General features: G+C 37.1%; 2 protein-coding genes across 6 annotated transcripts in view; one reads left to right on the top strand and one right to left on the bottom strand.

The window, feature by feature from the left end:
- The window catches only part of LOC140155763 (MFS-type transporter SLC18B1-like), a 49,236-nt gene extending 48,434 nt beyond the window's left edge, over positions 1–802 (bottom strand). For 2 of the 3 annotated variants that reach the window (XM_072178724.1, XM_072178722.1), the window contains exon 1: positions 458–639. The gene's annotated coding sequence lies outside the window, so the exon portion shown is untranslated. Of the gene's footprint in view, positions 1–457; positions 640–768 lie in introns of those variants that run through there. The other variant, XM_072178723.1, reaches the window with a different exon arrangement.
- On the top strand, positions 235–16,435 carry LOC140155764 (deoxyhypusine synthase-like). Of its 3 annotated transcripts, XM_072178725.1 has the most exons (10): positions 235–395; positions 1,484–1,518; positions 7,199–7,432; positions 8,443–8,619; positions 12,293–12,511; positions 12,739–12,825; positions 13,277–13,382; positions 13,958–14,061; positions 14,646–14,771; positions 15,397–16,435. In XM_072178725.1, the coding sequence occupies exons 3-10, from the start codon at positions 7,223–7,225 to the stop codon at positions 15,529–15,531; spliced, it is 1,164 nt and encodes a 387-aa protein (XP_072034826.1). In that variant the 5' UTR covers positions 235–395; positions 1,484–1,518; positions 7,199–7,222; the 3' UTR covers positions 15,532–16,435. The 3 variants fall into 3 exon arrangements, with proteins under 3 accessions (XP_072034826.1, XP_072034828.1, XP_072034827.1); XM_072178727.1 differs by lacking the exon at positions 1,484–1,518; XM_072178726.1 differs by lacking the exons at positions 235–395; positions 1,484–1,518 and adding an exon at positions 3,537–3,688.
- Positions 16,436–17,043: the final 608 nt, after the last annotated feature.

Here is a 17,043-nt window from a genome sequence, read left to right on the forward strand (position 1 = left end):
TAATACTCACTCGTTTTCGTTCGTTGAAACGGCAAAACATACTTACTTTTCCTTACAAATCGAATTAAAATATTTAAAAAAATTCAACCACAAAAAGTTTTAAACAAAAGTCATTCCAATACCAATAAAAAATAATCTCTTGAGCATACAAACACCATCCCAGAAATAGGTACCAGCCCGATGGGCTGGCGAAAAGACGCTTTCTACTTCGAAATGAAACAAGATACCATGTACAACTGCTTCCCGGTTCAACATACAAATGTGTAGTCATAACATGCATAATGCGGAAACACGTTTCTGCACAATCACCACTGCCATGATTGCTGACGAACGGATTTGAATTTGGTATTTTTGAAAGTTGGAAAACGCAGATTTTTACTCTTAAACTTATACGGGTACGTATTTTATATTCCACTGTCACATTTATTAAACAAATAAATACAAATAATTAACTTACGTTAAAGGCCTAATCACGAGAGCTAGATATCTTATCACTCGGCGTACGGTATTTTCACTTCAACACTGACATGCATGGCTAGCGACAGTAAGCGGTAATGGTTGCTGTGTAGCAAACATCAGTATTGACGAAGTTGAAGCCCCATTCAAATACATGTAGCTAATTTATATACTGTCAGTACATGTATATAAATTACAGATTTTGTCTTAAAGTCATAATGTACGATCAGTCCATTTTTTCAGGGTTAATGTGTGTGAGAATTTACCTTTATTTTTTCAAAACCGATTTTTTGGCATATTTGTAATACTTACACATGTTCTAACTTAAATCATGGAAGAAAGAGATGCTTAAATCTATGAGCAAACTGTCAAATTCGTCCTATTTGTAGTAAAACGGGACGATTTTCTGTTGGTCCGACATAAAGTCATAATTTTTTTAGATTATGACTTTATGTCGGCCACGATCGCAAACCGTAGTCTCCTACAAAACTATAGCTTGGTTACGCTCCCTCCACATGTGGAGGGAGCGTAACCAAACTGGCCGCGTAGGAGACTAACTCTGAGGCCGCACTCGCTGTCCTAGTCCAAATAGTGCGAGATGTTTCGAGTGTAGAGGTGAAGTTTATGATGTTGTTTCTTTGCAAATTCCCAACGTTTTTCGCGTCCAAATGTATTGGGAACTTTCATAATGATTGCATATTATCATTTTAAAAAGATCGTATGGTTTTCGGCTGAACCACTAGCAGGCTATGTTAGCACATCTATGACAATGACAATGGTACCAAAATCTGAATGTTGATGATTTTTACAATCGCCAGGATGAGTAAATCACTGAATGGTCCTTTAAGCAAATCACACATTATGGCTTTAATGTACGATCCTACTATTCATGCATTTCTTTTATTCCCACAATTCACACTGCTGACGATAGCACTCTAATTTATCATGTCAAAAGTTCAGTACTAAGTGAATGAACATTTCAGCAGGCAACAATACCATTGTTCTTTTTTTACGTTTTATGCTTCAGACTGGTTTTGTTTTGGAAAATTCGCGTTCCAACCGGTAAGTTTGCTTAAAAGTTGGCAAGGAGTTTATTTTTGTTAATTTGGGTGCTGAACTTTGTTGTCTGCCAAGCAGTAATTTGAGACCCTGACCCTCAAAAACACTTTCAAATATACAAAAAAGAGTTAAACGCTATATAATCTTCTGATCTTCACATCGCAGATAGTAAAACTATTCTTTTCCTGAACTTGAAGTATAGTTTGCATCAATTGTTACGAAAATCGGAGCAACTTTAATTTTTTTTACCCCTGTACAACATGCAAATAGACCTTTGACCTGTTGAGCCTCATAACTTAGTAACTATATGTATTACGCACAAATATGTTACATTTTTGTGCTTTAGACCCAGACGAATAATTTTACATGCTTTTTAGTAAATTTGGAGCATGTTTAATTTTTGATCCCCTTGGAACCTCTTTGGTTCAAAATACAGTCGGGTAGACAAAATGTTTGAATTCAGCATTCCCGAATTAACCAAAATAAAAGGTTTTACGCGAACTTGCCTCTTGATGCTAAGCACATATTTCTAACATAGATCTTAACTAGTCTACTTATAACAGACACTGGACTAAGCCTAGCTGGTTTACAATAGTGCAAATAGTGCAACTCAACTTAGTATTACTTTGTTAATCTATGTTCAATGCTATGCTATGTATTACTTTGATTTTTTGATAAGTATACAGACTGTAACAATAAAAATTATATAATCGCAATTAATTTCGCTTTTTAATAAACAAATTTAAAAAGATCATGGTAACAACGTTATATGCTGTGGAATCGGTAACATCTTGGCTAACAGAAAAACTTAACTTGGTTTCTTGACTAGTTCGGACTCAAAATTTATGCTCAATTAACTAAATCGTCCAGAAAACGAGTTGCACCATTTTCGACATTTTCGCGCATATCAAGCTTACATCGCGCAATGTAAACGGGGTATTGGTCAGAAGAACCACTGGCCCACGCTTAATATAAATTGTACCTCAGCTTGGGGTCAACCGGAGGTCAAAGGTCAAATGAAGTCACATGCTAACTTTGCCAGATTGGGCTTAAACTTGATATAAAGCATCCTTGATATAAGGGGAACATGAAGGTCAACCTGAGGTCACCCGAGGTCAAATGTCAAATGTTACAATGGGCCCGTTTGGGCTTAAACTTTGTGCAAAGCATTCATGATATGAGTGAAACATGGAAAGGTCAACCTCGGGTCACCCAAGGTCAAATGAGGTAGAATGTTAAACTGGGCTTAAACTTGGTCAAAGAATCCATGATATGAGGTGATCATGAAAAGGTCAACCTGAGGTCACTGGTGTGTCACAGGTCAAATGAGGTCAGATGTTAAAATGGATCCTAATGGGCTTAAACTTAGTGCAAATCATCCTTGATATGAGGGAGCATGAAAAAGTCAACCTGAAGTTACCCAAGGTTAAAGTTCAAATGAGGTCACATGTTAAAATGTTCATATTCTTGGCTCTTGAGCTACAGTAGCTCTAGTTTCGTGTTATTGTTCATATAATCAATGATTATATAACCCTGAAACAAGAACATGACAGGGCATGGAGGATAATACAGACAAAAGTTTGAAGCGTTCTGCAGGTCAATATTCTAAACTTAATAAGCATCAAGTTGGAAAAACAACCATCGGTGACACCGACGGTATTTTGAAGATGGTTCAGCAGATATCAATAAAATTGAAAAAACCTTTCAAACTTTTCCCCCTAATATGCACCTCCTGTACCAATTCACCCGTTTTACAGTCCCCATGGCAACTATACAAATCATAATTATTCCTTATTTAGCAATATGAAATTAAGATCAGCTTGCAGGTCCTAGCTATAGGCCTATCCAGTGGAATTTTAATAGAACTGTGGTTTATGGGGACCGAACCAGAGGTGCGAATTATTTCATCGTCCCGCTGACCCGCTGCTTCAATACTATTTTCTAAATTGTATAATTTTTTTGTTACAACCTGTACAATGCTTGCAATATTAAAGTTACAAGTAAATAGCGGAACAAATTCTAATCAGTCAAGCGTCATGTCATTTGTAGGCTACATGTTGTACTCCGCGTTCAGTAGCTTGGAGAGCAATATCTTTTCCGATTTATATGTATTATTGACTTCCACAAGAAGTTCAGGTGCAGCCATTTTGTGGAAGTGACCGCTTCCGTGAAAGTAAGTACTATACTAGTATTATAATTATACTAAGGCTAAAAAAACTCAAGGCCGCCGTAAAATCATGCAATTCTTAGACATATTTTGAAGAAAAATTAATTGATTCGACACTCGCATTGTTTAAAAAGATTTTCAAACTGCCATGGGCTTTGATACATAGCATTATTATTTTTAGCCTAATGTACATATGACGATTTATAAGGATGCAAATTACCTGTGGTTTTAAATTCTTAATTTTTTTAGTTTTTGGTGTTATATATCGGAGTATGTTGCAAATTTTTACCAAATCCTAAAACATTCCATGCATATTATATTCATTTGTACAAGATTGAACAGGCTCAGGTCATATGTATAATGAATGTCAGGGTAATATCTCACTGTTCATTTCGTGTTATTGTTCCTATAATCAATGATTATCAATCGCCTTGAAACAAGGATATGAAAGGGCAGGCAGGTGAATACACTACAGACAAAAGTTCTGGATGTCAATATTTTAAACGTAATAAGCATCAAGTTGGAAAAACAAACCATCGGTGACACAGACGGTGTTTGGAAGATGGTTCAGCAGATATAATAAAACTGAAAAAACAAATTCTCTTTTCTCCCTAACGTGCACCTCCTGTCCCAATTCACCCGTTTTACACGGTCCCCATGGTAAACTTTCTATACAAGTCATAATCATTCCTTATTTAGCAATATGAAATTAAGATCAGCTTGCAGGTCCCAGCTCTATCCAGTGGATTTTCAATAGAACTGTGGTTTATGGGGACCGAACCAGAGGTCATGGAGGTGCAAATTCGTCCCGCTGATCCGCTGCTAAAATTAGCTGCTAAAATGACTTTACCAGAACAAATGCCAGGGAGCACGCGAAAATGTGCAACTGTAAATTATGCCCAAATGGGCCAAAATGAGGACAATAATTGTCCAAAGCCGGGCCAAAGGAAGTACACATTATAACTTTTGGTAAATTTTTCTTTGTCTGCGAGTTGCAAATTGTAGATCCATATGGAAATGTTTGGCTGCAAAACGATTGTCTTATAAACGCATCTATATACAGTTTTCACCTCGATACACCTGCGAACACAATTTCGTCCAAGAACTTCCAAGCAAGCAGTGAATTGTTTCTACACAGTCTTTGTTTACACTACACGGTTGAGTGCATAGCATCTTAAGAACTGTGTGTGCTTCTAGCTGGTGACTAGTGGGAAATAGGCATCTGTGACGTTGATATAAGCATCATGTCACAACAGTATTTTCTAATTGCCAAAGATGACGCTTTCCACGTGCACAATGTTTCGGAAACAGGCTGTATACTATCTGTGAGATCTCGATTAATTGATCCGTCACTAAAAATATCGATCTGAGAGTCTCAATGAATCGATCCGTCATTGAAACAATGTCGATTATCGACAAGTTCTTATTTAATAGTACAGATAAGTATATAATTAAAGACAGAGATAAAAACAATTTATCGCGTCTGACGTCATCTGTCAATCAAATTCGAGCACGGTTTGTTTACAAGTGTCGTGATGATGACTTGCTGAACGCGGATTTATAACCGGGCGCCTTATTGTTAATTTTGCACCTTTCGACATGCAAACCATCTCAAAAGTTAGGTATTTATAGTAGGAAACTTTCTTTGGTGAAGGCACCATGTCCACAATGCCTAGAAAAGCTGCTTTTTGCCTTGTAGAAGTACGTAATTTTTCGCCATTTCCTGCTATTCCTTTTCTCCGATCAGCACCAGATAGATCGGTCTTCCTTTTACGCGCTGATTAACCTGTGTATACCAATCAAGGATCGTAATTGACAGTGACATCACGATAAATTGTTTTTATCTCTGTCTTTAATTATTGCACTTTACAAACTATTCTTTGGTAAATCTATCCAATATGACGGTATTTGAGATATCTACGCATCACCTTTAACGATATTCCTGATTTAGCTAGAACGATATGTAGGCTCTATGTCAATTATTCTTTGCGCATGGTCAAAGGTACTCTTAGACTATACACATACTATCCGGGTGGAAACCATAAGTGGAAACAAACAAGGCCCATGCGTGGCGACCTGGGGTTCCCGACATTGCCCTTATGAACTCTCACCTTCTTGATTCATTGCACTTCCTTACCCTGCGACCGTCGAGGTAGGTTGGTCAAGACATCCCTTCCTTCTCTGGATCAATTCTGCTATATACTATAGTACCGCTCCAAAATTCGATCACCTGGAAGTCCATAACCCTCAATAAATGATTAAGAACAGGAAAGGATAAATCCGACTCCTTGTCTGACTTACTTGCGTGACCAGGTAGCCTATTCATAAGACTGTGCGGATTGGCCGTACGCCTACGCCAAATCAGCAAGTTTGCCTTAGACCGGGTCTTAACCTCCACACAGCGACAACGCCGGGTAAATAATTATATTGTACAGGCAGGGAAACTAAATCAATACCCAGGATCAATACACGTGCATCTGCTATGTACTATTTGACATTCTGAAGATAAATCTTTAATAAAGGAGCCAAGTGTATGGCTTGCACTTGAATATATGTGTTGAAAGAACATGATAGTCGTTAGCGAGCGTATTGACAAACAACCGTGCGTTTTGAAATTTAAAAAAACTGACAAAAATTCAGATTTTATATGTGCAGAACAAAAAAATGACAGCTGCCTCATTCGTTAACACTCGGGTTACGGAACATAACACGGTACTATAGCGCAGTGGGACCACTGGTGGAGGCAGTATAAAGCAGATGACGTACCATGCTCACTGACATCAACAGAGGTCAGTCTCCAGGCTATTGTCAATAGCCTTAGTCGGATTTCCTCGGCCAATAATTTATGCTTCTCAAAACTATTAAACAGGTCGGAAACAAAATGGTCATGCGTGGCTGTTGAAGAACAAGTGGATTCGATCTACCATCATGGTTTCTGCCATGAAGATATCGGGGCAGAATTATACATGGCTATCATCATGATCATGATCATGGTACTGGTACGACACTGTGCGCCATATTAAAATAATTATGTATCTGTAAATGCTCATCTCCAAAACAAACCCCATCGGCGTTTAAGTTAAACTACATATCTTTAGAATGTCCTTCCTATATAAAATACTCTTAACGACTTGTACAAAACATTTTCAACGTTTTACCATGAAATGCATATTATAATTAATCAATTTGGAAGAATTTTCATTTCATCAGATATGCGGCTGTAGTCATCTTCACTTTGTGCATAATGCAGAAATACAGAGTGTCTCAATAATCCAACTTTGACACATTTTTCTTAATACGTTTATTTACCACATGTTTACAGTTAATGATCAGCATTATTATTTAACTGCATGTATTGTCCTTGAAAACGTTTGCCAAGAAGTTGGTAACATTTTGCGTCGTTTATCATTACAAGCAAAATGAGTTAAAATAAAACTTCTTTGGCTATATAGTTACGAACGATTGTTGAACTTGAAATAATTTTTCATTTTTATGTTATCTTATTTTGTAACACAGAAGAGAACACTTATTTCAGTCAATATGGCGGTTTATAACAAAGATGATACTCTACCTCTATCAGTCAGAGAGTCGCTGCTATTAAAAAGTCAAGACATGCCAGCAAACTCTGTCAAAGTACAGGGCTATGATTTCAACCAGGGTATCAATTTCCACAAGCTGCTAGAATCATATTACTCCTCGGGATTTCAGGCAACCAATTTTGGTCTGGCAGTAGAAGAAATCAACAAAATGGTGAGACATTTTCAGCCGTTTTAGTGTTGTTATATTTTCATGCTTAAAAGTTTAAAAGTTACAATAGTGTAAGTAATGTTTTTATGTTTCTTGGAAGAAAATTAATGCAAGTGACGAAAGAAACTCATCTGAATTCAAGTTTTATGCGGCCCATACACGTTCAATTTTATTGGGCAATATCAAAGACCTTAGATACAAAAGTACCATTGTGCGCTGTACCCACAATCATTAATAGTGCACAATGGTAGATTTTGTATAATTATGTATCTAGGGTCTTTGATATTGCCCAATATAATTGAACGTGTATGGGCCGCATTACACGCAAAACAAAGAATTTATTCAAGGAAAAGTATCCAACCGGCACCATAAGAAGTTAAGGTTCGTTCATTCTTCGCCGCAATTGCTTTGCGGTGCGGTGCGTTGCGCAAAGCATCGTACTGCAACATACTGCATTGCGATATCGCAATAAAGTTAAATACATTTTAACTTGGAAATGCGACGAGTTGCGTTGAGTTGTTGTAAAATGTAATCGATATATCGACAACGCACCGCATTGTAAAGCAATTGCGGCGTAGTATGAACGGACCTTTACACAGTTATCATTCATTATTCGCTACTTTTTCAATTTAGTTGCGTCCTCCGACATGTCCAATATGTTAACAAAACACAAAAGAATAAAGTTACAAATTGGTAACGAATATGGTTAAGCCTGGTAACATAATGAAAAAGGGTTTTGTATAGATAAGAATAGTTCTTCAAAGAACTATTGACGAGTTCTTCGGAGCTGAAAGAACCTTTGTTGGTTCTTGATATAAAAATGTTTTCAAAGGACAAAAAGGGATTCTAAAAAGCCGAATCTTAAGTTTATTTCAGAGAGTTTAGATACGTTTAAATTTGAAGAAACTAATAGGGCAGTACAAAATAATACCAAGAATTGCAGGCAAACTGATATTGATTAAATGCTAACCTGTTGTCTTTGCAATTTGTTTCAAATGTATTGCTTTGTGTAGTTGGATAAGAAAGCTGAACCAAGACCTACCAAGAGAATTGATGGCGATGCGCCGAATAGAGAGTACCACCCTCGGGAGAGGCGCGACACAAATTGTACCATATTCCTTGGTTATACGTCTAATCTGATATCCTCTGGGATGAGAGAAACATTGAGATTTCTAGTACAGCATAATTTAGTAAGTACATACACTGTACCATATTCATTGGATATACTGCTAATCTTCATACCGTAGTATAATTCCAATAAAAAAACTCAGTTTTGGCAGTCCAGTCTGTTGCCTTTATCAATGGTGTATGCCAATCGATCCTTTGTTGGATGGTATGACGTCATCGGAAGAAGCAAAGAAAACCATGTCATAAACTGGGACAATCCAAAAATTCTAGCTATGGACGACACCAGAAACACCAGATGGATAAGAGAGTCAATTCCGGAGAAAATCACAGCCCAAGTATGTAAGAGAACCTAATGAACGGTGTCGAGGGGCCTACCAACTGTGTCACGTTTATGACCAATTGATCAAGAGGTGTCATCATATTTCATCAAAGGATCGATTGGCTTACATCGTACCATTGATAAAGGCAACAGACTGGATTACCGAAATTGTCTGGAAAACGTGAGTTTTTTATTGGAATTATACTATGAAACCTTTGAAATACATGTATGATCTAGTAAGATCTCACACTGTACCATATTCCGTGTATATACTTCTAATACTTAGCATCCTCTGGGATCAGAGAAATATTCCGATTCCTGGTACAACATGATTTAGTGAGATCCCACACTGTACTATATTCCTTGGCTATACTTCTAATCATAAATCCTCTGCGATTAGAGAAACATTACGATTTCTGCTGCAATTTAGTAAACGCACAAACTGCATCATTCTCCTTAGATATACTTCTAATCGTATATCCTATAGGATCAGAGAAACATTGCAATTTCTGGTACAATCTTAGTAAGCGTACAAACTGCATCATATTCCTTGGATGTAGTCGTAATCGTATATCCTCAAGGATCAGAGAAACATTGCAATTTCTGGTACAATCTTAGTAAGCATACAAACTGCATCATATTCCTTGGATATACTTGTAATCATTTATCCTCAAGGATCAGAGAAAGATTGTCATTTCTGGTACAATCTTAGTAAGCGCACAAACTGCATCATATTCCTTGGATATACTTGTAATCGTATATCCTATAGGATCAGAGAAAGATTGTCATTTCTGGTACAATCTTAGTAGGCGCACAAACTGCATCATATTCCTTGGATATACTTGTAATCGTATATCCTATAGGATCAGAGAAAGATTGGCATTTTTGGTACAATCTTAGTAGGCGCACAAACTGCATCATATTCCTTGGATATACTTGTAATCGTATATCCTATAGGATCAGAGAAAGATTGTCATTTCTGGTACAATCTTAGTAAGCGTACAAACTGCATCATATTCCTTGGATATACTTGTAATCGTATATCCTATAGGATCAGAAAGAGATTGGCATTTTTGGTTCAATCATAGTAAGCGCACAAACTGCGTCATTATTTTTCCTTGGATATACTTGTAATAATTTATCCTCTAGGATCAGAGAAAGATTGTCATTTCTGGTACAATCTTAGTAGGCGCAAAACTGCATCATATTCCTTGGATATACTTGTAATCGTTAATCCTATAGGATCAGAGAAAGATTGTCATTTCTGGTACAATCATAGTAAGCGCACAAACTGCATCATATTCCTTGGATATACTTGTAATCGTATATCCTCAAGGATCAGAGAAAGATTGTCATTTCTGGTACAATCTGGTAAGCGCACAAACTGCATCATATTCCTTGGATATACTTGTAATCGTATATCCTCAAGGATCAGAGAAAGATTGTCATTTCTTGTACAATCTAAGTAGGCGCACAAACTGCATCATATTCCTTGGATATACTTGTAATCGTATACCCTCAAGGATCAGAGAAAGATTGTCATTTCTGGTACAATCTTAGTAAGCGCACAAACTGCATCATATTCCTTGGATATACTTGTAATCGTATATCCCATAGGATCAGAGAAAGATTGTCATTTCTGGTACAATCTTAGTAGGCGCACAAACTGCATCATATTCCTTGGATATACTTGTAATCGTATATCCTATAGGATCAGAAAGAGATTGGCATTTTGGTTCAATCATAGTAAGCGCACAAACTGCGTCATTATTTTTCCTTGGATATACTTGTAATAATTTATCCTCTAGGATCAGAGAAAGATTGTCATTTCTGGTACAATCTTAGTAGGCGCACAAACTGCATCATATTCCTTGGATATACTTGTAATCGTATATCCTATAGGATCAGAAAGAGATTGGCATTTTGGTTCAATCATAGTAAGCGCACAAACTGCGTCATTATTTTTCCTTGGATATACTTGTAATAATTTATCCTCTAGGATCAGAGAAAGATTGTCATTTCTGGTACAATCTTAGTAGGCGCACAAACTGCGTCATATTCCTTGGATATACTTGTAATCATATATCCTCAAGAATCAGAGAAAGATTGTCATTTCTGGTAAGTACAAACTGTTATGGTCACTAAAAGACCCAGGCCAAAATCACCTGCTACCGAGTTCACTCAACCAAACACGCAAACACACTGAGCAACTTCTGATTATTTATTAATTAGTGCAGTATGGCTATCAATCAAATCACAATATAAGATCATCATAACAAGAATTAAACTTAGAATTACTATACAGATTTCCTTTTACTGTGGTTACCTATCTAAGCCTGGAGATCTTGATTGCCTGACTTTATAATGAGACTCCTTTGCTGAACTCAGTTCTTGATCCAAGATCCGGTAATGTCCAAGATCCTATCTACCCAAGGGAAACCCCTGGTCTAGTCTCAGTCCAAGTTCTGAAGACTATGTTTTCACTATCCCATACTAGCTGCTATGCTAGTGTTTTCCAAATGGTCTTCTATGTTGACCGTAAGCTCCTCTTTTTGCAATCACTTGAGTAAGCTATATGCTCCACTTGACAGTCAGATACACCCTATAGCCTATATGTTAGTCCAACAAAATACCACAGTTCGTTGATGGAGATATTTCTGTCTGCCGCTTCTTTGAGTCGAGTCGCCAAAACAATCAAGCACGGTTGGTTTTCACTTCCGCCTTTGACGTATTTTCTTCTCTCTAATACACATGAACCGCGAATCGAAGTTTGAAGACTTCACACCATTTTTATATGGTAACCTTTGTACCACCACAGGCTAACATAAGTTTCACCGAGTTCCTTGTTGTAACTCTAAACTGCTCCCCCAAAAGGCATTACTCTCCAGGCCTTATACCTAATTTGTTGCCGTCTAAACTCATTACCTCAACACAAACCAATCACAATCATTCACCTGTATGATTACTGTAATAGCGCCACCACTTACTACTATGGCAATCATGATCATTCTGGTTGTTTACATTATTTATGATTGTTTACTAGCATTTTCCATTCTAGAACATTCCATGTACAAACCAATAGAGATCAAATACAGAAACAAGTCAAAATTAATGTCTAATGACAAAACACATAACTTTTAATGAATATTATGGAATATTTTTATATTAACAACACACTGTACTATATTCCATTGCGATTTCTGATACAATCTAGTAAGGATAGTGGACACACACTGCACCTTATGCCTTGATTATACTTCTAATCTGATATCCTCTGGGACGAGATTTAGCATGATTAGTTAAACTCAACATTCCAAATTCAAATTTTTGTCTGAGCAATACTATTCAGTACTCGAAAAAAAAAATTCTGATAATCTGACAAAGACAGTTTCTGTTCTTACAACATTTGTGTCCAGGTGGATGTCCTTGTCACCACTGCAGGTGGTATAGAAGAAGACCTCATGAAGTGCATCGGTGATACATACGTAGGAGACTTTCGACTGAAAGGATCAGAACTCAGGTCAAAAGGTCACAATAGAATAGGAAATCTGGTGGCTCCAAATGACAACTACATCAAGTTTGAAAAGTGGATGACTCCGATATTGGATCAGATGCTAGAAGAACAAAACACTTTAGTAAGTTGACTCAACAAAATAAAGAAAAGGAACTTAGAGGAGTAAGTAGAGGAAGAAGAAGGAAGTACTAGAAAAAGAAGGATGCTGGTATGAAGATCCGGGATGAAGATGGAGGAGGAGGAGGCGAAGCGGGGATGAGGAATGGTGATGCTAATGCTGAGGAGAAGGACACCATACTTTCGTTTTTACCGGGGTGTTTAATTTTTCATATTGTTTGTTATCATCAGGGAATCAATTGGACACCATCTAAGATGATAGAGAGGTTGGGTAAGGAGATCAATAACCCGGAGTCTGTGTGTTATTGGGCGTACAAGGTTAGCATGCACTTGTTATTTCTTTACTCGTTAACGGTAAAACTTCAAGACAAACAAACAGTTTCTCTACAAATGATGTTTGTTATGGAGCTCGTAGTTTATTATACTGATATTCAAACTGTATTTAATAACTGTTTTAGTATTTTTTACAAAAAACATTAGCACCGATTTCATCATCGATCAAAATAATCCTGTCAGTGGTGGAATTGTGGTCTTTGCTCCCCTTGAACATGAACAAATATTAATGAACTAAGCCAATTCAGTCTTTATTGTTTTCAAAGGTTTCTCTAAATCATATGTCAGATGTTGCTTGAAAAAGATGAACATTTTGTTTGATCTGTTAATATTACTCCGACTCACCGAATAACAAAAGTTAACGGTAATTCATGTTAACTTCTTAAAAACCGTCACATTTTTATGGGTAGATTTTCAATGCCTTTCTTTTTTGCAGAATAATATACCAATATACAGCCCTGCTGTATCCGACGGTGCTATTGGAGATGAGTTATATATGCATAGTTACAGGAACCCTGGGCTCAGGTTGGACCTTGTTGAAGGTGGGTCAGAAGATCAGCTACAGATAAACATTATTAATTATACAAATATGTAACTAAGTACAGGAGTTATTTTTTTTAATAGATGCACTGTTAACGATTCAGGGACAATATTCTACAAAATAATTGTTTTGGTCAAAGTGTCGCCAAAGGGATTTCAAGACGCGCAATTTCTTAAGATGAATAAATGATGACACCATAACTTGTTCTGGTTAATAAACTACTTTTGTACACATTAAGTTGGGTCGTTTGCACTCAGATAAATAAAGCTGACACACAAGAGGACTGGTATGGGTTCCATAAAGGAGCTCCCAAGGCTTGATTCAAGTGGTGTAATTTCCTCCCCAATGTATATGATTTTACTCGGGAGGGGAAAAACGCCCAAAACTTTCATTTTGATATATTATGGGCCTAAACTCAAGAATCGCAAAACCTAAATATAAATGTGATTATTGGTTTCTTGACTCATTTCGATAAGATCAATGCATTAATATTAAGGAGCACACAGCAGTACTCCTGCCACCCCAATTGATTTGATTCTGACAGTCGTATTTAATTTTGGCTTCATAATGTTACAGACATCAGATCTATGAATAACATGCCAGCAACTGCAGCTAACACTGGTCTCATTATATTGGGAGGAGGGCTTGTGAAGCATCACATCTGTAATGCAAACGCGATGGTAAGTCAGCTAGCTGGTTCTCTTCTTCAACTATAATAATAGCGCATTTTTGTGTAGCTCGTCCCAAATAATGACTTTTTCGGAAAAATTAATCAACCAGTGAATTACCTTGCGCGATTCCCCGAACGAGGAAAGTGTCCATGACAAAATTGTCTTTGCACCGTAAAAGTAAACTCGACAATGTCGCCCTCTGTAGTCTATAATACAAAATGGGCGGTTTAGAGTTGGATGCTATTCGTCATTGTGCAGTGATCGCAACATTATTTTCTTCTTCGTGATAATCTGTGTAAATCGATGCCTTGTTTTACGAAGGTAGCCATTTTTTTCGAGTTAGTACGAGTAGCTTCAAAGAGTTCACCGTCTGTCTAACTTTGTTTAATGGTATGCCGAGTCTAATTCTTCAGAACGAAATTGAGAATAAGACTTCCTTTTGCTGACAGCTTGACAGTTCTGATTTTTGCATATCGCGATATTGCGATTATGGTTTTTTTTAACTCTGTGCTTGCAATCGTGTATATTTTGAGCAGGTGTCTTATTCTCCAGCAAGATCCATATTTATGTGTATGATATTTTGATTCACAAAGAGAAATGGAGCTGATTTCGCTGTATACATCAACACTGCACAAGAGTTTGACGGTTCAGACGCAGGTGCAAGGCCAGATGAAGCGGTATCTTGGGGCAAGATTAAAATGGATGCAAGACCAGTCAAGGTATTTAGGGGTAGCCTATGGAGCCTATCTTGGAGTCCTTTCATCATAGCCTGACATTATAGACCCTTGTTTTTTTCGGACATGCGTATAGAGAGGTCCAAGTCACATCACTAATTGGCTCGAATAAACATAATCCCAGCCATGTTGTTTTGTAAAAACGAGCCTTTTCTAATTTGGATGTTATATAATTATATATAAAGAGACACAACGTTATGCACGTGTTGAACGGTTTTATATCGAGCCAACATAAATATACTGACAAACACAGTATAGGCGGGCATTTGAATTCACTATTGTTTGCGTGGGTAATCTTTTAATAGAAGAAAATATTCATGATACGTCGAACATTTGTTACAGAATTTCCTCGGAGCAGTATTATAAACTAATTAACATGGTATGCTAGTTATGATGTCCTCTGGAGTATATCGGTCCATATTACTAATGTTGCTTATTCTCTATAAATCACGGTAGTACATGCATATTCTCGAATAATTCTTCGAACGTGATATGCTGGTCAAAAGCACAGTAAGTTTCTTTACATGTTGTCCATTTAACAGTCTTTATCATTCACATTATTATTTTACCGGGGATTTCACTTAAAAGTATTGGTCATTTCATTTTGCAGTTATTCAGCGACTTCACCCTTGTGTTCCCATTGCTCGTTGCTGAAACATTCGCACGCAGAGTGAAGCTACCACACAACGTAGATGATGGGTTGAACACCATAAATGGGAGCAACGGGGATGAAAGCAACAATTAAGCGCAGATTAGGATCCCGGGATAAGAACACAACTGCATCGTGGTCCGATGATGGCCAATGTTTGGTACGACGATGGCCAATGCATATCTGTATTTGTGTGCATGTAAATACGAAGTTAACCAGGCCGGATACAACTATGGAATATCGAGGTTCAATTTGTATAAATTTAATTTACTAGTTTACTCATATATAAAGAGCGTTGAAATTGGGCCAAATTTATCAATGAATCCGGTGTAAGGTACCCAGCAAACACAACAATGTATTTAAAACGTTTTAAACATGTTATATTTTGGGTTTTGGTTTAGATAAAACGTTTTTAAACATTAAATGTCGGGTTATATAAAGGTCATAGAAACGTTTTAAAACGTTTTGTATGAAAACACACTACCACAACATTTTTTAAATGTTTTCAAAATGTTATTGTAAAATATTTTTTGCAAACATTTTTTGCCAAATATTTTGTCAACACTTAAACAATATCATGTTATGATATTTGCAGTATGTTATCAACAAGTGTTTTTGATTGTTATGCAAGCGTATTATACCCTTTACATACCCTTTATAATAACCCGGCATTTAAACGTTTTCTGGCAACCTTTTCTAACCTTTTGTGAATGATGTCGAAAACGTTTTGTGGTAAGGTATTATAGGCCTGTTGCCCTGGTACACAGTAGTTCATATGTTTCTTTGGTCTCGTGTACATGGTGTAGCTGAAGGTCACCGACTCCTTTGAAAAAGTCTGTTATCAGCACAAAATGTTTAAAATGTTTTTTATTTTTATGTTTTTATAGCACAACGTTTAATTTAAAAGCTTTTATAAAATGTTTTAAAATGTTTTATAACGTATAAGCCTATACTTGTGTTGGACGGATTAACGTCAAGAATAAAAAGGCATAATGTAAAATTCTTGTTGTCCTCTTGTGTGATTTACACCCGGTGGATCTTTTTTAGCTTTTTTTTAGCAGGCAGGACTAATGTATAGCTATGAAAAGTGTCGTTGAGGAAAAGTCGTTGGTAACACATCAACAGTGTCACCATAAAAGCCTATTTTCACAGTATAGTGTGCACTGGGGTCTCTTTGGCGGGTTAACCGGTTTATGAGTCAACCTTCCCCATTCCCCCAGTGCATATCGATGGTGTTGGTATCTGTCGGAATGCCTGTATTTCGGCATAGCCAGATGATGTACCTAGCAGAGCTGTTTTGGAGGCAGTGTCTAGGATTGGTTTTTTTCTTTTCCCCTTTGGAACCCCTAAGGCAGCTAAACACTTGGTTAGTGATGTGTTATAGAAGCCTTTGCTGCAACAATCCAGGATGTGGAGCAGAGTACAGTTACGGTAGTTGCAGAGTTGGCACAGTCCAAGATTGGTTTTCCCTCCACGGTTTCAGATTAGCAGGTGAAGGAAGTTGGTCATGGATGGCATTGATATGGAAAGACATGAGCTCTGGTGTCCAGGCATATAGGAGCTTCTTCCATGAGGTGTCAGTCTGCATAGCGGAGTCCCATCTCAACC

The sequence above is a fragment of the Amphiura filiformis genome, chromosome 6, assembly GCF_039555335.1.
Source record: "Amphiura filiformis chromosome 6, Afil_fr2py, whole genome shotgun sequence".
Taxonomy (NCBI): domain Eukaryota; kingdom Metazoa; phylum Echinodermata; class Ophiuroidea; order Amphilepidida; family Amphiuridae; genus Amphiura; species Amphiura filiformis.